General features: G+C 59.1%; 3 protein-coding genes and 1 non-coding gene across 4 annotated transcripts; 2 read left to right on the forward strand and 2 right to left on the reverse strand.

Annotated features, from left to right (window-relative positions):
- Positions 1–429: 429 nt before the first annotated feature.
- Positions 430–559, forward strand: LOC136002655 (small nucleolar RNA SNORA35). Its single transcript, XR_010607950.1, has one exon. It is a non-coding gene; the product is annotated as a small nucleolar RNA SNORA35 (small nucleolar RNA).
- Positions 560–3,001: 2,442 nt separating this feature from the next.
- Positions 3,002–7,025, reverse strand: BEST4 (bestrophin 4). The gene is made up of 9 exons (XM_065657061.1): positions 6,874–7,025; positions 6,487–6,581; positions 5,737–5,970; positions 5,283–5,437; positions 5,114–5,191; positions 4,666–4,818; positions 4,310–4,390; positions 3,716–3,870; positions 3,002–3,419 (listed from the first exon to the last, which is right to left on the reverse strand). Exons 1-9 carry the CDS (start codon positions 7,023–7,025, stop codon positions 3,002–3,004), a joined length of 1,521 nt encoding a protein of 506 aa, XP_065513133.1.
- Positions 7,026–8,718: 1,693 nt separating this feature from the next.
- On the reverse strand, positions 8,719–11,031 carry LOC136002308 (chondroadherin-like protein). The gene is made up of 2 exons (XM_065657223.1): positions 10,973–11,031; positions 8,719–10,700 (listed from the first exon to the last, which is right to left on the reverse strand). The coding sequence occupies exons 1-2, from the start codon at positions 10,989–10,991 to the stop codon at positions 9,484–9,486; spliced, it is 1,236 nt and encodes a 411-aa protein (XP_065513295.1). The 5' UTR covers positions 10,992–11,031; the 3' UTR covers positions 8,719–9,483.
- Positions 11,032–15,488: 4,457 nt separating this feature from the next.
- PLK3 (polo like kinase 3) lies at positions 15,489–22,825 on the forward strand. The gene is made up of 15 exons (XM_065656352.1): positions 15,489–15,703; positions 16,493–16,600; positions 16,688–16,804; positions 17,246–17,375; positions 17,463–17,550; positions 18,109–18,204; positions 18,913–19,108; positions 19,368–19,494; positions 19,921–20,030; positions 20,110–20,227; positions 20,337–20,420; positions 20,621–20,783; positions 20,912–21,041; positions 21,274–21,384; positions 21,770–22,825. The coding sequence occupies exons 1-15, from the start codon at positions 15,545–15,547 to the stop codon at positions 21,962–21,964; spliced, it is 1,932 nt and encodes a 643-aa protein (XP_065512424.1). The 5' UTR covers positions 15,489–15,544; the 3' UTR covers positions 21,965–22,825.
- Positions 22,826–23,464: the final 639 nt, after the last annotated feature.

Raw genomic sequence — 23,464 nt, forward strand, 5'->3', positions numbered from 1 at the left:
TATTGGAAGCCTGCTTGCTGGAGGAAGGTGGAAATGTCCGTGCCCCCTAGAACTCGTGACTTTCTGGGAGCTGCTGGGGTCTGGCTGGGCACATATCCCCATTTTCCTGTGGTGCGTTAGGTCAGCACACACTGCATTTGTGGTCTTTGGGGTGAGGTCAGTGATGAAGGGTGCCCTGCTGCCCCAGGAGAGGGCTGTCCAGGGAGCAGCTCTGCTTTTCCTAGACTGCGTTTGTGCTAAGTCTGGCTGAAAAAGCGTCTCCTACACCTCCAGCCTCTGCAGCCAGTATCTCCTGCCTCTTGATTTCTGGATCATGCATGCTCACACCCTCTGGTTCAGGCTGGCAGCCCCTTTTGCCATTGCTTGGTGTTTCCCACCTGGTTGTATGATTGTCTCCAGAGTCTGGTATCTTCTTTTAACCAAACTTGCCTGCACTGCTCAGTGACCAGCTGGTCTTCCCCTGGCCTCCTTGGTCTCGTAGCAGTGCAAGATAAATTCCTTCTAGCAGAAGGGCCAGGCTCTTGTCATGGTCTGTCCCTTTCGAAAGCTGGGTACAAGCTCCAGCTTTCTGCCCTGTCGCTTGTGGTGGGATTGGAAAGCTGTGGTGAACAAGAAGAACTTTTTCTGGATGTTTTGGTGCATGAGATGTCATTCCTTGGGGCTCCTGATTTTATAGAAGGCCAGCATGATGGATCTCAGCATCTATTAATAGCTGCCAGATGCTTTGTGCAGGTATTAGGGGGAAGTTAGGAGCCCACCTAAGGGCTGGTCCCAGGGCTGTGGGGCAGCCAGACTCACCCATTTCATGCTTGCCAAGTGGACACACTGCACACTTCACCCAATATATATTTTTTAAAAAGCCTCATTTATTCACGGGAATACTTGAGTGTGAGGCAGACTACCAACAGCCACAGCTTCACAATTTTAACTCTGAACTGAAGGAGATCGTTCCTCAACACTTCTTAAGTTTTTTCCTGTACCTTGGCTGCTGTGTGTGGTGGCAGGAGGTGCTGGCAGGCTCAGGTGCCCTGGGCAGTGCAGGTTCATCCTGCCTGGCTGGCAGGGAGCCGAGGATGGGTCTGTGCAATGGAAGGAGAGACACCAACCGCCTCAGAAATCAGTCCCTGTTACCCAGCTGGCCCCAGCAGGGCAGTTACAGTGCTGTGGTGGGTGTGCAGGGGGTCTATGGATGCTGCGGACAGAGCTGAGCCCAGGCGGGTGCACAGGCTGCACTTCCAGAGGCCCTAGCAGTGGGACCTGGGCTGGGTGGGATGTTTGCATAAGCACTTTCCTTCTCCATAGTGATCTGGGGTAAACCTTCCCTGCTCTCCAGCAACGCCTACTTTCCAGAGAGGTGAGGCAGACGCGATAAAGGACGCTTGGCAGGGTTACGTCACGGCTGCTTCCTCTGAGTGTTTCTTCCCCCTCGCCCTCTGCAGAGTGCAAACAGGATCCAGAGTGTTTCTGAGCAACTTAGTACAGATGGAGAAACTGAGACTTACGGAGCAAGTGCCAACTTGGTGTCAGAGCAGGAGCTATAAACCTGGCCCTTGATGAGCAGGCTTATGGCTAATTCATCAATGCATGCTGTTTATTAAGTTATTGCTCTAAAAACTGCAGCTGCCAAGGGCCACAGCCTGTGGGAATGAAAGCAGCACCTATTGCCCAGCAGAACTGCGCTGTAGGTGTGACATGGGAACGAGATGGTGGCAGCTGGCCAGGGCCGTGTGGCACCTGGCTCCCACGGGGACATGGCCTTGGGACCTTGTGCAGCTTGGCCATAGGATGTGTAGTGTCTGGTCTGGCCTCGGCGTAGCCCCGTGGATGTGTGTGGGGATTTACCTGCCTGGGTGTAGGCAAGCTTGCCATGCACTGAGCCAGAAAGAGATGGGCAGGGGCTGGGGTTAAGCACAGCTTTAGTCTGGGTAGATTTATGAGATGCCAAAGCCTGGTCTAAGGACCTTACCAGCTTCTGCAGGTATGTGCCAAGGGCTGAATTTTAAAAAAGCTACTTTTCATACGATGAATAGTTGGGAGTGTAACCCAGGTGAGGTCACTTGTCACCTGAGCGCTGCTCCTTGCTGTTGAGTGGCTTTCTCAGCTCCACACGGTATTAACTTTAAGGTATTTTCAGAGAACATGGTCCAACCCAGAAACTGACCTTGTGGTTACACTTTAATGGGTCCAGCAGTGGCCTGGAGCATAGTGGAGAAGGACCAGGGCTGGCTTGTTGGGGGGAGACAGGAACTTTAAAGGAAAAGTGGCTTTGGGAAAGGGCAGCTTGCAGGAAAGGGAATTTTTTAACAGCTCTGCTAATATTCTCAGGGGAAACACATGTCTGAGTGCAGCAGTCCTACAGGGCTTAAAGCATCTTTCTCTTTTGTTTGGTTCTTTTTCTGTCTGTATCACTTGGTCTAATACCCCACAACCGTCACTGATGTCAGTCCTTGGTGCTGTGCCCTTTTTCCCCCAGGAGAACATGCACACTCCTTGACAGAATCCAGATTCACTCACCTTTTGGATAAATGTGATGTCCCTGCTGGGGATGATTTGCATCAACAAGAAAGAACCTCAAAACTGAGGTTGGCAATAACTTTATTAATATTGAGGGGACATCTCCATCAAGGTGTCGGTTTTCTGCAAGACTAATGCCCTCGTCCTATCCCTTGCTTGGAGTCTGGGCTGCCCCCTGTCCCCTGCGCTGGGCCATGGGAGCAGGGAGTGAGCCCTCCCAGGTGCAAGTCAGTGGCATCATCGCACAGATGGGTTGGATCCTGCAGGTTTGGGGCTGGCAGCCAGTGTTGACGGCTATCTGCCCAATCCCAAACCAACCAGGATCTTCCCATCAGCCTGGGGACACATCTTGGCTTGGAGCTGATCCAGGTCTTGCTTATGGACAGGGGTCCAAGAGCCATTGTCCAGGGACAGGGAGCTTCATGGCTGGTGGTGGTGGTGCCTTGAGGTGAGGGCAACTATTCCCAACTATTATTTTGGGGCAGCCTCAGGGCTCCCAGGCCTCTGTTTGGTGAGCCCCGATGCTCTCACTGGATGGTGCCTTCACCTGGATCAGTGGCAGCTCCTTCCTCCATGTTTTGGAGGCCTCCAGTGGCTGGGTCCCCGCCAGGTGACAACCAGATGTAGTGGACTTGCTGGTCCGGCTCTCCTCATCCTCCATCTCCTCCTCCTCGATGCAGGCCTCTGACTCGGGGTTCTCGGAGCGGTTGGGGCAAGGGGAGGGGAAGCCGCCATCCACCCGGGGATGCCGCAGGTGGGAGTGGGCTCGGCTGCCTCGGCCGAGGTTTTTGATGCTGATGGCAGGGGATGCAGCAGCGAAGAAGCGGCTGAGCAAAGGTGTGTGGATGCGCGGCATGCTCGGTGAGGCCTCTGCCGGCTGGGTCTGCTCTGTGTCCTCGCACATGCTGGGGGAGCACAGTGGGGTGATGGGGATGGGCTGCCATCCTCCACATGCCCAGCACCACTCACTGCTGCCATCCCAATGCGTTTGCAAGCAGGGAGCAGCTCTGGGAGGCCACATCCCTGTCCCAGCAGCTCATCCATCGCCCCCTGAGCCACGCAGGGGCTGGGCAATGCGCTCCCGGGGGGTTTGCTGTTTGCTCGCTTTAATTGGGCCTGAGGGGGATGAGCCTGGTTGTGCTATTGCCACCCTGAAGCACGCACCCTCTTCTCCATCCCCAGGGCTGTGCTGTGCACTCACCGCATGTCGAAGGTGGAGCCCAGGAACGAGGGCTTCAAGGTCTCGGTGGCTGTGGCCGTGGTGTAGGGGGGCTGAGCTGTGGACTCGTTCCAGTATTTGTCCTTCACAGCGGGGGGCAGGTTCTGGTACATGTCATCCACGGAGAGCAGGGACACCTGGGCACGGCAAAGGCAGGGGACAAGGGGTGGCTTTGTGGGGACATGAGCAGGACCGGTGTTTGCAGATGCCGTTTCCAGTGCCAACCTGGCAGGGTTGGGCCTGGGCTCTGCAAGGGGCCAGGGAGGCTCTTGGCCCACCCCCTGGCTGCGTTTGGGGTTTTCCCCTTTTGGACACTTTTCTCAGAGGTGACAGGCTGAGCAGTGCTGCCAGGCTGCTGAGTGTCCCTTAGCAGGTGCTGACCCCGCGATGGGGGGCAAACACATGGAAGGACAGGGATGGAGGGACAAGGTGCAGCCCTGCTTCCTTGCTTGGGAATCTATTTTGGACAAGGACTTGTGTGGCCAGGAGCAGGGCTGGGAGCTGGCAGGGGATAGAGATGTCCCTGTGTTCCAACCGCAGCAGCCCCACACAGCATCAGTCTGGGTCAGGACCCACCTGCAGGTTCCTGTCTATCAGCTTGTTGGTCTCAAAGTCATCGTCATCTTCTCCGAAAGGGTTAATGATCTGCTCTGCAACCTGGAGAGGGAGGGGTCAAGTGAAACAGGACAGGAGCACCTTCCCATAGGGCTCTCCATCCCTAAGTCCACCCATGAGGCACACGAAACATGCAGACTTGGAGATTTATGGTGCCCTGGTGTGATGGCTGGGCCCAGAGGACATGTCCCCAAGGGCAGTTAGCAGTGTTATGGCTGATACCATGCCCTTGGCCAGCCACCCCCTGGCCCAGTGGGTGCTCAGGGCCGCCTGGCCAGCCCCAGCCCATAAAGGCCAGCTGCCCGGCCATGTCTCACCTTCAGCCAGCCGGCGTAGAAGAAGAACTGGAGGAGGGTCGGGAGAGGGATATACATGTCCAGGTCCCCCTCCTGCCCTGGCTCCAGCGGCTCCAGGAACTGCCGCCCGATGAGGCAGAAGGCAAAGAAGGAGTAGACAGCAATGGTGACCACCTGCCAGGAGGCAGCAAGGATGCAAGAGGCTTGGCCAGTCACTGATGCTCTCGTGGGCTTTAAGTTAAACCCCACTGCCCTGCCCAGGCTCCTGCACATCCCTGTGGGGCTGTCAACCAGCAGCTGTGCTGGATTCAGCACCAGATTCAATGAGGCACTAAAGTGTTTTTAGGAAGAGGGGTAAAGTGCTCCCCATCAGGGTGCAGGGAAGAGGCTGTGGAGCTTCTCTGCCATTGTGGGGTAGAAGGAACTGGGATCTGGGCTCGGGGGGCCCACGGGGTGCGTGGGTACCCACCTGCGTGTACACCAGGGGGATGCTGATCCAATCGTAATGGAACAACATGCTGCACTTGGCCCGGTAGAGGTTCAGCTCCTGGGCAGAGAGGACAGGGACGGGTGACCCCAGCTTTGCACAACGCCCCCCGCAGCGCCTGGCCTTCTCTGAGCACCCAGCGCCAACTCACGTCCATGAGCAGGCGAAGGGCCACGTCGTCGCGGATGCGGCCGTCCCGCCTGGCCTGGGCCGCCAGGTTGGTGAACCACACGCAGGGGATCCAGTACTTGTTGAAGTCGGAGTGGAGGCTCTCAAACTTCTTGCGCTCATCCTGCGTCATGAAGCCTGTGGTGGGGCAGAGGCTCAGCACCATGGCCCCCATGTCAGTGTTAGAGAGCCCTTTTGGGGACACGCAGGGTTTTCTATGTGACACTACAGCCCCAGGAGGTGGGCTGTGGGCAGAGGGGACATGGGGCTCTTGGGGGTGAACATCCATGCAAGGATGCTACCCTGTGTGCAGAGCAGTTTGGGGCAGGGACGCCTGGAAGGATCCCAGCACACCCTCCTGGTGACAGGAACACATCCATGACCCCCAGCTCTCACCCCACATTGCAAGCCATCACCCTCAGGGTTTAGCTCCTCACCTGCTTCCACCACATGATCCATGGTGGGGAAACGCTTGAGCACCCTGGTGCTGACGGAGCGCAGGATGAGGACCGCTGACAGGTTGGCGTAGCGGATGAGCGTGCGCCGCAGGATCCGACCCCTCTCGTCCTTGCCATGGACGTTGCTGGAGATGATGCACATGAGCTGGTCGGGCAGGGGGATGCTGGTGTACTGGGCCCACCACCGATTCACAATCAGGGTGACATAAAAACCTGCACCAAGAGAGAGCATGTGGGGGGCTCAGAGTGGCTGGGCAGTGGGTTGAGGCGAGAATGAGCCTATGCCAGGAGAGCTGTCACATTTCCAGAGGTGACAGATTTATCTATGGCCGGGAGATAAAGCACAAGTTGTCCTTCCCCTTGGGCTGCCCTCCCCAGGGATGGAGGTGGGGATGTCCCCAGTTCTTCCCTGCCCTGGGCGCAGCTGGCACAGGACAGCACAGCCACCTCTTGTAGATAAGGTGCCCCTTTCCAGGGCATGGGGAGGGTGCAGAGTGCACCAGGGGAAATCACAGCCTCCCACTGGCATCCCCACAGCCAGGAAGCTGCACTCAGCTGGTTTGGGAGCCAAGTGCCATCCCTGGGGTACCAGACCCCTCTGTCCCCCATTCCTCAGTGTCTGAGGGATGTTTCGGCATGGGGTCAGGATGGGCAGAGGGGCAATCTCAAGCAGCCAGTGCCTGGGGAGCAGAGGACTCAGACTCCAGGGTTCAGGGGAGGGACATGTACCTAGGACGAAGGACAAGGGGATGAGGTCTGTGGAGCGGTTGCAGTATTGAGCCACTTTGGTATAGAGACGCTTCTGCTCCTCGGTCAGCAGCCGCCTGCAGTGGACACGCAGTGGTGTCAGGGACATGCAGTGGGGTCAGGGATATGCAGCAGGGTCAGGAGCAAGCAGCAGCACTGGGGCACTGACTTGCACTTCCACAAAAAGCCATTTCTTGATTTCCCTTCTCCTTGCCCACCCCTGCCCACAGCCACCCTCTCTGGGGAAGTCCCCTGGGCTTCTCCTCTCCCTGCAGCAACCCCAGTCCACGACTGATGGGGCGCGTCCACATGTCCCAGAGGGTCAGCAGGGAGGGACACAAGTGGCAGTGACACGCTGACTCCACTCACCGGTAAACAAGGCTGAGCACAGCGTACAGTACCATGAAGACGATGAACTCCTTGTACAGCAGCTTGTAGATGCTGCCTTTCCAGCGGAAGAGCAGCTTGGAGAAACCCCCGAAACGGGAGTTGGCAACTTTCAGCGTGTAGGAGATCGTCATCGCGGCTCAGCCCCACACCTCAGCGGAAAAATCCTTCTCTCGCTGCCTGCTAGCTTAACTGGGGAGAACTGGGGTTCCTGCCACCGTCCAGGCTGCAGGACCTGGGAATACACACTCACTCCCACACCAAGCACTGTGGCCCATCAGCAGGATCGCCCACACCACCGCCCTGCCCTCCCCACACCTGCCGCAGCCAGTGCCTGCTCCCTGCCCGCACCCACCTGTCGCACCAGTGCCTCTTCCCCCTAAATACCACAGCGTGGGCCCATGTGGCCGAGCCCTCCCCGTGATGGATTGGGGCTGTCAGAGGCAGGGAACAGGGAACTACGGGTTGGTCACACCTCCTTGCCACTGGCCACAGCTGGAGATTTTGGGTGGGGGTTGAGGATGTCAAAGCTGGGGTTGGGCAGGACCCAGTGGGGTGGTTTGTGTCGTTCTCCTTTGCAGCCATGGTGGCTGAATTGAGGCTCTGTGAGAAGAAGGGGAAAGGATGGAGGATTGCATCCTTGCCAGCCCTGGGAACAGGACCCCAGGGTGTGCAGGCAGAGCTGGCACTCAGGGAGGGCTGCGGGATATTTCTGGAGCGTCGTTGAAAAACATTCCCATCGCTGCCTGTGTCCTCGCTGCCAGCAACAGGCAGCGCCTGCGGCCATGGGTCAGGCTGCAGCCCCTGGGGACGGCTGCTGACCCCTGCCTGTCCTGCCTCTGCACTGTGGCAGCTTCTGGTCCCTCCACATCCCTAGGGGAGACTTGGGGACAGTATGAGCTGGGGCACGCAGGGATGCCCTGGCTGCACGACCTGGCAGGGGGTGATGGAGGCCTATTAAAGGCTGGCACTGGGCCACTTTCCCAGGGCCCAGGAGGGAGCAGGAAAGGAAAAATTCCAGTGGGACATAAAGCAGTGGGAAACATCAGTGAGTGACAGTGAGACATGCAGGGAAACCATCTTGTCCTTTTTCCCGACCCATGCTGGGGCTGGGGCAGAGCACTGCTGGGGCCTGTAGCTCATCCCGCTGTGGGCTGCCGGAGCCCACGCCGTGCTCCGCAGGAAACGCTGCTTCCTTCGCCGGCCGGAGCGCCGCGTCCTGCCCTGCCCAGCTCCCTCCCTTCCTGCCCGGGCATAGCGCCCAGCCCAGGCCCAGCACAGCTCCAGTGCAGAGTGGGGTGGCTGCTGGGGTTTCCAGCCTGGGAAATGTCCCCCTGGGCAGGGGGGTCAGAACTCAAGGGCTCCTGCATTTTCCCATCCCTGGAGAAGGGCTGGAGCACCTATGGGTGAGATTCACCAGGGGAGTGCCTGTACAGGGGTGTGATTTACAGCACCCCAAACCTTTGTCTTGTTCCCAGGAGCCCCACAGGTCCCTGCCCTGGCTGGGAACCACAGCGTTTACAGCAGGCTGACATCTTCCCCAGGCAGGCTGTAAATCACGATGCAAGGAAGAGGCTCCATTCACCATCCACCAGTGCCCAGCTCTGCTCCGTCTGGCTGGTAAAGTGGTCCCAGGGCTGATGGATGAGACCCACACTGGGGCATCAGCCAGGGCACAGGAGGGCAGATGGGGTAGGAGTGAAGCCCCCCATACCTGCACTCCCTGCTCTCCCATCAGTCAGCTCCCCACCACCCCAAACCATGCAGACACAGGGGTGGAGCCGCACTACCAGGAGTAATATGATTTATTTTTTATTGAGAGCTGGATTCTACAGGGTTTTGCAGCACATTGGGCAGGGGAGGCTGCAAGGGGCGCCATCCAGTGCCTCCCCATGGGCTTCTGTGCCTTGCACACCTGCTCACACCCACCCGTGCACAGTCCCCACACATGTGTGCATGCACACTCATGTGTGCAGCAGCACACATGCACTTGCTCTTTCAATCCCCCATGCCATGTGGTGGGACATGTCGGGATGTGGGGTCGGGAGAAGGCAGGGCCACCTCAGCCTCCCCCTGTGAAGCCCAGGGCACCCCATCCACGTGCAACCCCCTGTAGACAACATAGCCAGAGCCAGCCCCGTTTAACATGCCCAGATCCTGTTCTCTGTGGGCTGGGGAGCAGCAGGTCTGTGCCAGATGCCATCTGACTCCAGCAAGAGAGGATGGAGGCCCTGGTCAGTGGGTCTGGCACACACAGTATAGTCACCTGGTCCCCAAAACCAGCTCCCACCTCCTCTCCACCTCCTTCCTCAGACACTGCCAACCCATGTGTCCCCAAATACCGCCAGGCTGCAGCAGGGTCCCTAGTACCCGAAGGACCCTCACATCCCTTGCCCAGCTGCAGCACATGGCAAGCGAGGGATGCATGTGGTAGCGCAGGGGAAAGTATGGGAATTTGGGGGTGCAGCTTTGCAAACAGCCACTGTAAGCCACAGCAGGACAGCTCGTGCCTCTCCTGCTCTGCCAGCTCTTGCTACCACTCGGCTTCTGCCATCCTCCTGGAGTGCCCCAGATACAGCCTGAGTCCTGGCATCAGTGCAGGTCGATGTTCTCATATTCCAGGTTATCTGAGTCCTCCAGCTCAATGCCGGGTACCAAGTTGTAATAGTTGGTTGACTGACTCATGTAGATCTTCTCCCGGTCAGCAGAGTCCTTCAGCACTTCGCTCACGCTGACAGTGTCCACCTCTGGCTCGCTGCCCCCCAGCTCCTCTGCCCTTAGTGTTGGGGTGTCCTGCTGCCTGCTCAGCCCTGTGCCCTGCTGCCTTTCATGTGCTGGCACCTGGGAACTGCTAGGGGATACCACTTGGATCTCCACCTCCTCGTAGAGGTCCCTGCTGCTCCCCAGCAGGTCCATGGAGGGCTGGAGCAGGACCTTCTTCTCGATCTCAGAGGGGGCAGCAGGCAGCTCATAGGGGACACAGTGGTGGGGCTCTGCAGGCACCGGTGCATTGCCCCTCTCTGCCATGGCTGGGTGGCTTTGGGACCTGCTCTGGATGCTGTAGTTGGTCTTTCTCTTCTGCCTGCAGAAGCACCAGGTGACGCTAGCAAGGATGAGGAGAGGGGGCAGGCAGATGAAGAGGGCAATGAGGCTGTGCGAGTGGCACAGCTCATCCCGGAGTATGCTCTGGAGATCCACACCATGATACTGCTCTGGTGTGTGGCAGATAACCTCAGTGGCCAGGCTGGGCCAACCCTCCAGGTTGCTGAGCAAAGCACAGCTACAGTCCCAGCTGTTGTTGGAGAGCTGGAGCTGGAGCAGAGATGGCTTCAGGAGGCTGGCGGGAAGAAAGGTTAGGGCATTGAAGCCCAGGTAGACCTCCTGGATCTGGGTCGATGCTTTCAGGAAGGACCTGGGCAGCTCCTGGAGCTGGTTGCTGTCCAGATAAAGGACCCTCAAACTAGGGGCATCTTCCAGAAAGCTTCCTGGGAGACTTTCCAGCAGGTTGTGACTTAAGTCCAAGATCTCCAAGGCAGGGGGGATTCCCTGTGCATTCCTGATGGTTGCGATGCTGCAGTGCGAGAGGTAAAGCTCCCGCAGCCCCTGCACCCCTACCAGTACTTCCCAGTCCAGGTGGGTAATATTGGAGCTGGTGAAGTTGAGGCAGCAGCTCTCGGGGAGTGGAGCCTCCCGAAAAGCCTGGAAGTCCATGGGCTCCGTGCAGTTGCAGCTTTGCGCTGCTGGGTCGAGGGCAAAGCTGGCAGCGAGCAGGAAGCTTCCCCAGATAGACACGGTCCCCAGCCCAGTGCCTGCAGAGAGCGCAGAAGGGACAGGTGACACCTCTGTGGGACCAGCTCTCCCCTTGCTCCAGCCCACCACGCGGAAGGATGAACTCCGCTTCACCCCCACCTCTGGAAGAGCCCCGGGTCCCCCCAGCCCCCCACTTCCAGGGCTACCGCCCCCGCCAGCCCGGGGCTGTCTCACACCGAACGTCCCGCCGCTACGGCCGGGTGGCCGCGGGCAGCGATCGAGCCCCGGGGCTGCACTCGTACCCTCCCCGGGGTGCCCTGCCCGGCCTCACCTGCCGCCGCCCGCCCCATCCTCCGGGGCCGCTCCGCGCCCCGCCGCGCTCCCCGTCGGGCGCGGCCGCCGGCTCCGCCTCGCTGCGGGGCGGCCCCGCCGCCGCCCGCCCCGGCCCCGGCCCGGGCCCGCCTCGCCCCTCGCCCGCTGCAGCCCCCGCGGGCCGTGGTCTCCCTTCAGCCCCCGGTGCCCCGTCCCCTCGCTGGGCTCCCGCCAGCCACGGACCCTCCAGCTGCACTGTGAGGCGACATCCCCTAAAATATGCTTGTCCCCAGCCCCTACATTACATCCACCCTCTGGTCCACCTTCCTCTGCACGCCGCCCTCCATAAACCATGAGCCCTACAGCCCCTCATCCCCTCCCCATTCCTTCCCTCTCCATCCCCCAGAAGCCACGTCTCTTCCCACCCTCGATCTCGACCTCCCTCTGGCCCCCCACAAGCCCTATGTCCCTCCAGCCCCCTCCATACTCGGGCATCAGCCCCTCAAGCCCCTGGAGAGGCACCAGGCTGGGCTGGGCTGAATTGCCCCCCAGCCTGGGATGGGGGGAGAGCTCTGGTCCCCACCTCCGTGCATGGTGTGACTCCCAGCCCCACTGGGCAGAGGATCCAGAGTGGACATACTTGCAAGATGCTTCTCTCTCTATCACTGTACCCCGTATGACTTGCTTCCATCCCGCACAAGTCCTGGGCTAGGAAGGAGGAGCAGAATCAGGAAGAAGCAGTACAGCCCACAGGAAAAACAGTACTGGAGAGGGGAGTTGTGTTTCTACCCCCTGAAAGTGCATGTGTGTTCACCATGGCGTGAAATGGGTAAACTGAGGCACGTGGCATGGTACCGACAGGACTTTGCCTTGGCACTGGTGGGAGGTGGGTGAGATGGGACCTGGTCTGAGTGCCAGTGTGGTTCTGCGGTGCTAGAGCCCGGTGGGATGACCGCAGCGGGGCACAGCTCTGGCGGCTGTTCTTCAGCCTGGTTTGGGATGCAGAGTGCCAGGACACCCTACCTGCTGCATATCTGGGGTGCCTCAGAGGCCTGGAAAGCTCAGCACACCAATAATAAAAGCCCCGGATTGTTTCAAGCTTCCTTGGGCAACCCATGCTATCCTGAGGGATGCAGCAGTGTTTGAGAAGGCTTCAAGTGTTTCTTCCTTTGATTTCACCCCTTGCTCATCGCGCAAAACTGGCACCTCGGCTACTGCTCTCACATCTCAGCTCAGGGATGCTCCAGCCCCAGTGGGAGATTAGCAGCTCCCCTTGCCACAGACCCATTGCTCACGTCCTGTGTGCCCTGCTTGGGTCTCTCCCAGACCCTCAAACCCTGGCAGAGGGTGGGTTTTTGCCCCGTCCTGCTGCGGCCATTGCCTTGTGAGCAGCGGGTTTGGGGTGCTGGCAGCTTGCACTGTGCAGCAAATGCTGCAGCAACAAACCTTGCACCAGGAATTTCTGCTGGGGCACAGAGATGGGATGAGATGGGAGGAAGACGGGAGGGCAGCAGGCCCCACCGAATCCCGGCTGCTGGGGTGGGATGCAGGAAATGGCTGTTCAGGCTCTTGCGGAAAGGGAGGTGCCGACAACGCACTGGCCTGGGAGGATGAGATTTGCCTCCCAGAGATGCCCTGGACGCAGTCACACAGCCCCAAGCTGACACCCAGGGCTTGAGCCTCCTAACACCCTGCTTAGGGTAAAGCCTCCCTCACTCTCCCCTCTCCATGGCAGCAGCTTAGCCCATCACAGGAGATTTCAGAGGGCTCCTTGAGCTTTTTGGGCTGGATCTGGCCTCCCAGTGGGGGATCTTCCAGCACTGGCATTTTATATGCCATTCCAGATCCAAGTGCTTCCTTGGCAGACCCTTAGGATCCAGGTCCTTTTATCTCTCCCTCTGGGCAGCTCTGCCCGGATTTGCAGCTTCCCCTCTGCACATCCCCAGACAGCCCCTGGAGTGGGTTGGCCTCTCTGGTGCTGAACCTAGTGCTGATGCTTCCTTCCCTGGCCCAGCTGAGGGACCAGCCACCTTTTCCCTCCTCCTTGGCAGCTGCACCCTTATGCTTTGCAGGATCTCACTGGGTGAGAGTGCCTAGGGAGGGGAAACTCTGCTCCCGAGGGGCTCAGGGCTGTCACTCCCATCCTGAGGAGCTGCCTTGCATCCCAGGCTGTGAGGGTGGGGCATCATTCTGGGGCCAGGCCAGGTCTGAGTATGATGAGGAATGGAGATCCCCCAGCCTCTCTGGGCTCGTGTAGTATTTTACCATGCTCACAGGGGAAAAAATGTTTCCTAGTATCTAGATGGAATTTCCCTCGATGTAACTTGCATCGGTCGCCTGTCCCCATTTCGCTGTACACCTCCCCAAAGCGCCTGGCTCACTTTTCCTGTAACTCCATCTAAATAGCTGTAGGCAGCTAGGAGATCACCCCAGAGCCACCCCTTCCCCAGGCTGAGCAGGTTGCTGATGTTAAACCACGCTTCCTCCAACTGCCTCAGCTCGATGGTGGGAAAACCCCCAGCTCCAATGCTTTGCATCACTGCAGACCCGAGCTGCAGGTGGAGCTGGGGTTGCTCCCAGGCTCCATCCCTCTTGGAAAAGTGTCCCAGCCCCGATGGGATGTTGGCTGTGGAGTCCGTCTGCACCTCCAAATGCATCCTGAGGGCTCACCTGGAGCCAGTGGGGAGCAGGAGCAGAGCCAGCAGCGCTTGACCCTTGCTGGTCCCTGCTGTGCCTCTGCAGAGGACCCTGGGGCAAGCCCCATGCAGATTGTCCTGCCACCCCCAGGCAGGTCCCCTGGGACCTCCCTGCACCCCTGGGTGCCTCCACCCACAGGCTACCTCCAGACGCTGACTCAGCTCTGCCTGGGGAGCTCCCGGAAGCCCCGAGCTGGGGCCTCTCAGAAAACCAGCATTGCCCGTGATGTCGCCCACGCCCCGGGGAGCCCTGGGGCCCTGGTGGAAACAGGCGGTTTTCCCCCAAGGGGCAGCAGCCTCCCGGCCTGCTACCAGAGCCTGTTTGCTGCTGGGTGGTGGGTTTGCACACATTTCCTCTGCCAAAGCTGGAAACCTGGGAAAAATGCAGACAAATCCGGTTGTTTCTTCTCTCCCTACAGGCAGGTTTGCTTTCCTGCAGAAGAAAAGGAGGTTAATTCCCCCCACAGGGGATGTGCTGTGAAGCTTGGGGCTGCTTGGCTGGGACTACTCATGCAAAAACTTCAGCATATTCAGGAGCAGATCGAGCATCAGAGTCTGAGCTGCCTTGGGGAAATGTAATGCAGAGTGGGGAAACTGAGGCACAGAGCACGGGACATGTACACAGTCACCCTGTGTGCAGTATGGAACAGGGGAAGGGCAGGAGGATCTGCTTTTGAGGGGCTCGTGCAATGCTGCTGCTCCAGGCTTGTGGGGGGCTATGGGTTTGTGGCCACCTCTGCCAGCTCCCATGCCTGTGGAGAGATGTCCCATGTTCTTCCATGACCTGTTTCGGGTGACACAAAGCCGTGTGCTCCTCCTGGCCATTAGAGAGCAGCACCATTGTGGCACACTGCCCAGACACTGCCACACGCCACAGCTGGCACAGCCACCGCCACCTTGAACTGCCAGAGCCCTCAGGGAGCCCAGGACTGTGTGCCCAGGTGCTGAGGGGCAAGGATGGACATCCCCAGTGGGACGGTCCTGCAGGTCCCCAGTCCTGGATTTGCCACCGTGGGCAGCCATAGGGGACTGATCTCTTGGGGCTGTTTGAGGGCCAGTGGGACACAGGGTTGGGCTGCAGCTGGGGCAAAGGGTGGCCAAGGGGCACCTACCCAGGGGAAAGCCCAGCCAGGGAGCCCACCTGCATCTTCCACTGTCCCCTGCATCCCAGCACTGCACCTGGGGTGGGCTGTGATCCCCCCGTTTCTGCACCCTGGCACAGAGCAAAGGAGCCCAGGGGGGTTACCTGCCCACATCCAGGTTTGGCATGGAGGGGCCAGCAGACACATGGGCTTTGAAATTCCATTCTGGTCACAGCCTTGCCGTGGGGTGTAGGTAAGCAGTACCTGATCCCCAGGGGGTCGTGTGACACAAGCTGGTCACCCCTGTGAGGGGAGGTGTCCTGTGAGTGGTTGTGGTGGGTGTGTATTTACAGATGTGTATGGGATGGGGGCTCCGTGTGTCCCGGGAGGGAGCTGAGGAGGGGTCTCTGCGTGTCTGTGGGATCTCAGTGTGTCTATAGGGGGGTTGTCTGTCTCATGGGGATCTCTGTGTCCAGGGGGGCACGCATCTCTTGTGGGTCCCTGTGTCCGGGGGAGACTGTGCAGGGGAGGCAGCAGGGCCATAGCTGGACCCTCGGGTCACCGCCGGCCAAGGGATGCCGGTAGATAAATAGGACCGCGCTTCCCACTCTCCCTTCACCGCGCGGCGGCCGCTTTAAGGGCAGCGCGGGGCCGCCCGGGGGCGGGGCTCCGCGGGTGACGTCAGCGCGCCCATTGATAAAGCCGGCGGGATTCCCGGGGCGGCAGGAGCAGCTGGCGCCGGCGGGGCCACGTGCGCGGGTCCGGCGGTGGCGGAGCAGCCCCGCGGAGCCGCCTCCTTCTCCCGCGCCCGCCATGGAGCCCGCCGGCCTCTTCCCCCCGTTCCCCGCCGCCTGCCTCCCCGCACAGCCCGCACCCGCCCCGCCGCCCCCGCCCCGCGCGGCCGAGACCACCCGCATCATCACCGACCCCATCTCCGGCCGCTCCTACTGCAAGGGACGCCTGCTGGGAAAGGTACGGGGGGAGCGGGGGGGCACCGGCCGGGACGCGCCGGGTTGAGCGGGGCTGGGAGCCGGGAGCCACGGCCCGGGTAGGGGCGGGGGGCTGCGCGCCTGCTCGATAGTCTCCCTTCGGGATGCCTGGGGCTGGATGCGGCCCCTCGGTTGCCGCACGCCGCCCCCACCTTCCCCGCCTCTCCCGGCGGGCCAGCAGCAGCGCTGGAAGCGGTGAATCACCCGGGCTGGCTGCATGCCTCGCCGGCTATCGGAGTCGCATCGGTTTCGGGGCGCCCCGCGGCGTGTGCGTGGGCCGGCGGGTGCCCTGGTTCCCAGGGGTGCCGGCCTGTGCCGGTTCGCTGCACGCAACTTTTCCTCCCGCTGCCAGCGGCGTGTGTAGGAGGCGGGTGCCGGTTCCCAGCCCGGCCCGGGCGGGCTCGGCGGCTGAGTGTGCAGGTTGGAAGCTGACATCATGGCAGGAAAAACCTGTCTCCATGGGGCTGCCTTTCCGTGGCCTTTGGTTGCTGGGTTCCCTGCCCTGTGCAGGACCTTCCAGGTTGATCTGTCATGTGGAAGGATGCAGAGCTTGGCCATGGTGGGAGGAAAAATGCTCTGGAGGTTTTACAGGAACTGGGTGAAGAAAATCCCTTGTTGAGAGCATCGTAGTTCAGATCTTAGTGGGCGACGCAGCAGGAGGGAGCGTGTGACGCTCACCAAGCTGTGCTGCAAGGGAATGGAGGAGGAGGCTTGTCAGCAGGCAGGGACAAAGAACTGCCTCACTCATCCATAACCACCTCTTTCCTTACAGGGTGGGTTCGCACGATGCTACGAAATGACAGATCTCTCCAGCAACAAAACCTATGCTGTGAAGGTCGTTCCTCACAGCCGGGTGGCTAAACCCCACCAGCGGGAGAAGGTGGGTGCTGTTGGGGCTGACAGGGTGCTGGGCTGGTAGAGTGCAGCAGGGGTCTTGTGCTCACTTGAGACAACTGTTCCCTTTCAGATCACCAACGAGATTGAGCTGCACCGCGACTTGCACCACAAGCACATCGTCAAGTTCTCCCACTACTTTGAGGACATGGAGAGCATCTACATCTTCCTGGAGCACTGTAGTAGGAAGGTGAGCACTGGTGTGGCCTCCCTGCCAAAGAATGCCCCAAACAGCTGTGGCTGGTTGGAGCCTGCCTTATCTGAGGTTCTTTGTTAGCATACTCTCCTAGGCTACCTTGCTACCTGCTGTGTCACACCCTCTGAGCTCAGCCATAACCCCTGTGGTTTCGCACGGCACTGCAGACACCGCTGGTGGCCTGTCCTACTCGGGCTGCCTGCTCATATTAGCTCCTGGTGGGGCCACCATAAATCCAGTGGTTCCCCTGCCTGTGGAGCAGCGTTGGCCTTGCATGGGGAGTCTGCTGAGGTCATGGCTGTGGAAGAAGGATTATTTGTGGATGTGTAACTTCTGGAAGAACTGGCTTTGACCCTGCCTGCCCCCCTGCCTACTCAGCAGGGTTGCCTGTTCTCCCTGCCTGCCGTCACCAAGCTGTCTTCTCGCCCTCTGCAGTCCCTGGCCCACATCTGGAAGGCCCGCCATACTCTGCTGGAACCAGAAGTACGCTATTACCTCAAACAGATCATCTCAGGATTGAAATACCTTCACCTCAAGGGCATCCTGCATAGAGACCTCAAGCTTGGTGAGTGCTGCAGTTGTGGCAGGGTGCTGCATGGGGAGCGATCTGCCCTGGAGGGACTTGTGGTGACACATCTCCCTTGACTTGCAGGCAACTTCTTCATCAATGAAAACATGGAGCTGAAAGTGGGAGACTTTGGGCTAGCTGCTTGCCAGGATGTCTCTGACCAGAAGAAAAAGTAAGTCTGAGGTTTCCTGATTCCAGAGCCCTCTGAGGTTTCACTCTTCCTTCTGTGGCTTCCTGGGTGGGTGGGTGGGAGGGATGAGTGGTCTCTCATGTCCTGGTGAGGCAAAGCCTTAGAGCATCTTCCTGGGGTAGGGGAGTGATTCTTGCCCCAGCTGCAGACAAGGAGAGGGGGCTGGGGGCTTTGTGGCTCCTTCAGGAGTGAATTCGCAGCCGTCGTCGGGGGAGAACAATGTGCTGACTATTGCTATTGTGCCTGCCCGGCTGCCCTGCCGGCTGCATGGGCTGGGATACAAAGGCTCTGTTCCCCCTCAGCTCTAGGACAAGCTCTTCCCAACAGCTCCCCAGGAGCAGCAGCTGCTCCTGATCTCTGGGAGGAGGTGGGGGTGGCGAGTCTGTATAGGGCTTCTTGTAGATCGAGGGGGCTTTAGGCTACAAAGAGCAAAACGGGAAGAGGGAGGACAGGCTGCAAGCTAAATCCCAGGGCTTGAATAGGGGAGGTTGTCTGCAAGGGGATGCAGAGCATGCAGTGACCTGGTGCTCTGCCCCACAGGACAATATGTGGGACCCCCAACTACTTGGCCCCAGAAGTGCTGCTGAGGCAGGGCCATGGGCCAGAATCGGATGTGTGGTCTCTGGGCTGTGTCATGTAAGTCTGTGCCACTGGGTGGGGAGGGGTCCGGGCAGCCCTGCCCATGTGGAGTGGGGGAGAGCAGCCCCAATGAGGAAGTCCTCTTGTGCTTTGCCTGGTGGCTTTGCAGTGGTTTACGAAAGGCTGGTGGAGGGGAGCAAGCGGCTGGATCCTGCCCAGCCCCGCTATGGACCGGGTGCTGCAGCCATCCTGGGGTGCTGCAGCCATCCTTGGATGCTGTTTGGGGGCTGCATGAGTGGGAACTGTGAAGGGCAGGCACTCTCATGCTGCGCTCAGCTCTGGTTCAAAGCAGGCTCGACTGCCCTGTGAACCTGATAAACAACGGAAAATCTCGGTGGCTGATGACAGCTGCTGCTCTCTTTGCACGGGGACCAATAGCTGTGCTGCTTCGGCACGTCCAGCCTCTCTCAGGGCTGCTGCCAGCAAGTTTCCTGTGCTGCTTTGTGCCCCAGCAGCTGTGCGGGGGGTGGGAGCGGTGGCAACAGGGTGACCTTCTCCTGCCAGCCCTTCCCCAGGGTTGCTTGCCTGTTGCTCTAAACAGTTGCTAGGAGGAAGCGTGGCCGGATGTGAGTGCGGCTGCCCGGGCTGCAAGTGGTGCTCCCAGCCAGGTGTGGTCGGCCAAATACCAATAACTTCCTTGCTTTAAGTGACGCTGAGTCACAAACCTGGTGGGCATGTGACAGTGGCATGCATGTCCTCTCCCAGGTACACCCTGCTGTGTGGGAACCCTCCCTTCGAGACCTCTGACCTCAAGGAGACCTACAGATGTATCAAGCAGGTGGAGTACACCCTCCCTGCCTTCCTCTCCTTGCCTGCCAAGCACCTCATTGCCGGCATCCTCAGACGCAACCCCCAGGATCGTCTCACCCTCGAGGAGATCTTGGACCATGAGTTCTTCAAGGTGAGTGGGTAGGAGTCTGGCCTTGACTTTACTGTGGGTGGGATGAGGCTTTTTGGGTTGTGCAGGGTCCTGTCCTTCAAAGGAAGGAGCTACTGTCCTGCTGTTTCCCATATTGATGCCAGTTGTGGGACCAAGGCTTGATGGAAACACAAGCTGGCTGTCAGGAGGGCTCTGAGTGACTGTGGTCATCCCAGGGCAGCTGTTCTGCCTGGAGCACGTGGGCTATGGATATCAAACCTCTGCCTTGACCTCTCTGCAGGGCTACACGCCTGAGAAGCTCCCTCCCAGCAGCTGTGTGATGGCTCCAGAGCTGAGTCCCCCCAACCCAGCAAAGAGTCTGTTTGCTAAAGTCACCAAGACACTCTTTGGGAAGAAGAAACCCAAGGGTGAGTCCATGCACTTGCCCAGGAGCCTCTAAGTGGCCCTTCCTCCAGGGAGAAATGGGTCTCATCTCCTGGAGATGCCTCCCAATGGGTCTCCATGAGTCCCCTACCCAAGGCCAGCACAAGCTGGGCTTGTATTTGTCCTTGTGGTGCTGATGGCCTGGCATGGGTGTGTGCCTGGAGAGCGGATGCCGTGCTGCAACCCAGAGGGGTAGTTCCTCCTGGAAGCCCTGTGTCACATGAGAACTGGGAAGTGAAAGTGAGAGGCAGCTGCCTGACACCATCCTCACGTGGGCAGGGCCTGGCTGCCTGCTCTGCTCACCAGGGCCATGGGAGCAGATGAGGGAGAGCTGAGCTACTGGGAGGGGTGGCCCAGATGTCTCCATCCCCTGTGGTCAGTGGTGTGTTCATTGCTTACTTTCTTCTCAGCCAAGAAGGGCTCTTTGGAGGACAAGGATGACATCTCCAAGCTGGTCACTGGGCTGATGAAGACCTCGATCTGCAGGCAGATGAGTTATAAAACCGTGGAAGGGAATGAGGTGAGAACACCCCTGAGCCCATGTGCACCCTGCTCTGGGGGAGCAGATGGGATGATGCTAAAGCCAGGTCTCTCTGCAGGCCACCCATGTATCATGCCGCAGCGCCAGCTCCAGCCCTGTGGAGACAGTGATGGAAGAGACATCTCACAAGTCTGTGTCCCCCTCCATCCGGGGGACGATGGCCAGCAGCTGTGAGGGTAAGCAATACCTGGCCAGGCCACCCCAGCCTGCCCCAAGCTTCCTGTCCTGCCCTGGCTGATAGTGAGGCCGCCTGACTCAGCCTGTCATCTTATCTTCTCTCCACAGCCTTTGAAGACTGCATCACCACCTCTGCCATCATCGAGTCGGCTGTCCGGCTCCTGCGGACCTGCCTCTCCTCCATGCCCCCAGGTAAACTGGTCAGACTGCTCTGGGATGGGACATAGTGCTGTGTACCGCACCCCCTTCCTAATGGGATGAAGGCACAGTTGCTATTTGGGGTACCTTAAATGCTGCCAGAGCCTGCTGCAAGGCGGGGTCTGCTCCCACTTGGGGCGGTGATGTGGGCAGGGTGGCTGCCTGCTCTGCTCACCCTCTCTCCTCTCCATCAGCGGAGAAAAACCCAGCTTCCCTGGCCCGTCATGAACACTTTGTTTGGGTGAGCAAGTGGGTGGATTACTCCAACAAATACGGCTTTGGCTACCAGCTCTCCAACCGCAGCATCGGGGTCCTCTTCAACAACGGCACACACATGACACTTTCCCCCAGCCACAGGTAAGCAGTGGGGAAGGGGCTGGTGTCCCTGGGGGTAGCCCCTTGGGTGGGAAGGGGTAAGGGGAGGCTGTACCAGGAGTGGATTTGGTGCTGGATGGCCCCAAAGATCATAGTCTGATTCCTCCCAGGACAGTGCATTACAACCCAACCAACAGCAAGCACCTTGTGTTCTCTGTGGCCGCCATCCCCGAGCAGTTGCAGGGACAGATGAGTGTCTTGCGCTACTTTGCGTCCTACATGGAGCAGCATCTCATGAAGGTGGGTGCTGTGGCCCTGGGGTGGGCTGGGATCGTGGGTAGGCTGGATGTTGGGTCACAGTTTGACCACACTGCTTGGGGTTGTGTGACTCCCTGCCCACAGGCTGTGGCCAGGTGGGCACCCAGAGAGTTGTCCTGGGAGTGGGGACCCCAGCAGGGATGTGTCCAGATCTGGCTGTGTGCATGCTGGTGGCAGTGCTTCCAAGTGGCTTACACAGACCTTTCTTTCCAAGGGAGGTGACTTGCCCAGCATAGATGACCTTGGACAGCCAGCCCTGCTCCTCCTGCAGTGGGTGAAGACTGACCAAGCTTTGCTCATGCTGTTCAGCAGTGGCACCCTCCAGGTATGTGAGGGGCACAACGGAGATGTCCAGACCCCTATGGGGAGGAGGCCAACTGGGGACTCCTGTGTTAGACCTTGTTTGCCACAACGCATATGCAAGGTCCAGCTGTAAAAACAGCTGTTGGTGCAGGATGCTGCTCCAGTGGCTGGAGCTGCTGGTCACAGTTTGTCCAGCCCATGGGGGGCCATGATGTTTCAGTCAGACACTTCCGTCAGCCCTGGTGCTGAGACTGGTGCTGGCACATTCCTGCCATGGGGGATGGAGCAGGGATGCTCCCAGGCAGGTCAGGGAAGAGGAACGGGTTGAGGCAGGAAGCATGGCTCCCTCCCAGCTCCTAACATGCTGCGGGAAGTGTGGGATAAACCAAGCCCAACCTGTCTCCTAGGTGAACTTCTACAATGACCATACCAAGGTGATCATTAGCAAGCCTGACCACTCCTGCCTTGTCACCTACATCAACCGGGAGCGCAACTCCTACACCTATAAGCTGTGCAGCATCCAGGAGCTGGGCTGCTCTCCTGAGCTCCACCACCGCCTCAAATACATCCTCAAGCTCCTCCACGAACGGGCTGAGGCCTAGTATGGGACCTCAGGGGGTCTTCTCTGGATGCAGAGGTCTCCCCCTGCCCTCCCACAGGATGGGAGGTATATTGTGGTGCTGGCTGCCCACCTGGGCACCCTTTATCCTGGTGCTCAGCTGGACTCTGGACTAAAACATGTGGATGGGGTTACAGCAGCAGGTCTGGATGTCTTTGCTGCTCCCTCGCTCTGGGCAATTGCTGTCTTCCCACTAGCAGCTCCTGCTCTGGTTGTGCTGGTCTTGGTGGGGTGAACTGGGAGGGCACAGGGAGGTGGTGGGTGAGTGCCCTGCAGCCAGGTTTGGGGCTGGCTGTGCCTCATTTGTGGCCAGGTGCTCCAGCCTGCCCTGGCTGGCAGCTGCCTGCAGCAAGGGTTCAGGTTGTCCTGACCAGGGTGATGCACTAGCAGCACAGACCCTCTCCATAGTTTGGTGAGGACCAGCACAGCCTCAACCTCAAGGTTTGGCTGCTGTGGGGTAGAAAAAAAAAACCCCTTGCCGGGGTGGACAGGGGTGAAGGGTACTGCCTGCCCTGCCAGGGGCTGTAGGGGCTGGTGTGTGCCCCTCTGCCATGGCTACACTAAGGAGGGGGCTGTGCTGGTCCCAGCTGTGACCCATCTGCTACAAAATTGTGAATTGTCTGGTACAACTTGAGGTTTGATAAATAGGGGGGTGGGTGGGAATGAGACCTGAGGGCTTGCCTGGAGAAGCCTGTGTCTCGCTGGGACCTGGGGAGGTTTCCTGTTTCTAGGCAATCTCTGCTGTGTGGGACTATTTATGTATCTTATTTATATGGAATTATTTATTTTCCTGTTGGTCTGTTCATGTGCTGCTCCCCTGTTCCTGACTCACCTCAATAAAAAAATGATTTGTGTAATGGCAAACTCTGTCCACCTTGCTTGGAACTGGGGCATTGGTCAGCTTCATCTTCATCCTTGCTCTGGGGCTGCTTGTGCCTGTCAGGTGAGACCCCTCTTAGCACTGACTGTTGCTGGGGGACAAGGTCAGGGAGGCAGGATGGGGTTGAGGAGCCCATGTGCTTCCTCCACTGCCCTTTCTGGGGCTGGCAGGAAGGGCAGAATTAGCTCTTACTGATGCCTATGAAGCCCTGGAGGTGTCTCAGCTTCTCATTACTGCTGCCAAACTCTGACTCAAGTGCCTCTGTACTTGGACCAAACCCAGCTGCTCTGCTTCTGCTGAGTGGGAAAAGGCAGAGGCTGTGGCCCATGGGCTGGGTGGTTTGCCTGGGTCCTTGCACTGTGACACCTGGTGTGATGGGATAGGGGCTGGGAATGAAGCCAGGAAAGAGGAGGGCCTTGATCTGCTCCCTGAGCTTGCTTTGAAGGTGATCTGTCATCTTCCTTGATGCTGGTGTAATCAATCTGCCTGGGAGCAGCTTGTGCTGTGGGAAATAGACTGGGCTGCTTCCCTGTAGCTTGGCCTTGGGCAGCTGCCTGCTCCAGGGTAAAGCAGCCTTTTGGGGTTGTATTTGCTGCAGACTGG

Source organism: Caloenas nicobarica, chromosome Z (assembly GCF_036013445.1).
Source record: "Caloenas nicobarica isolate bCalNic1 chromosome Z, bCalNic1.hap1, whole genome shotgun sequence".
Lineage (NCBI taxonomy): Eukaryota > Metazoa > Chordata > Aves > Columbiformes > Columbidae > Caloenas > Caloenas nicobarica.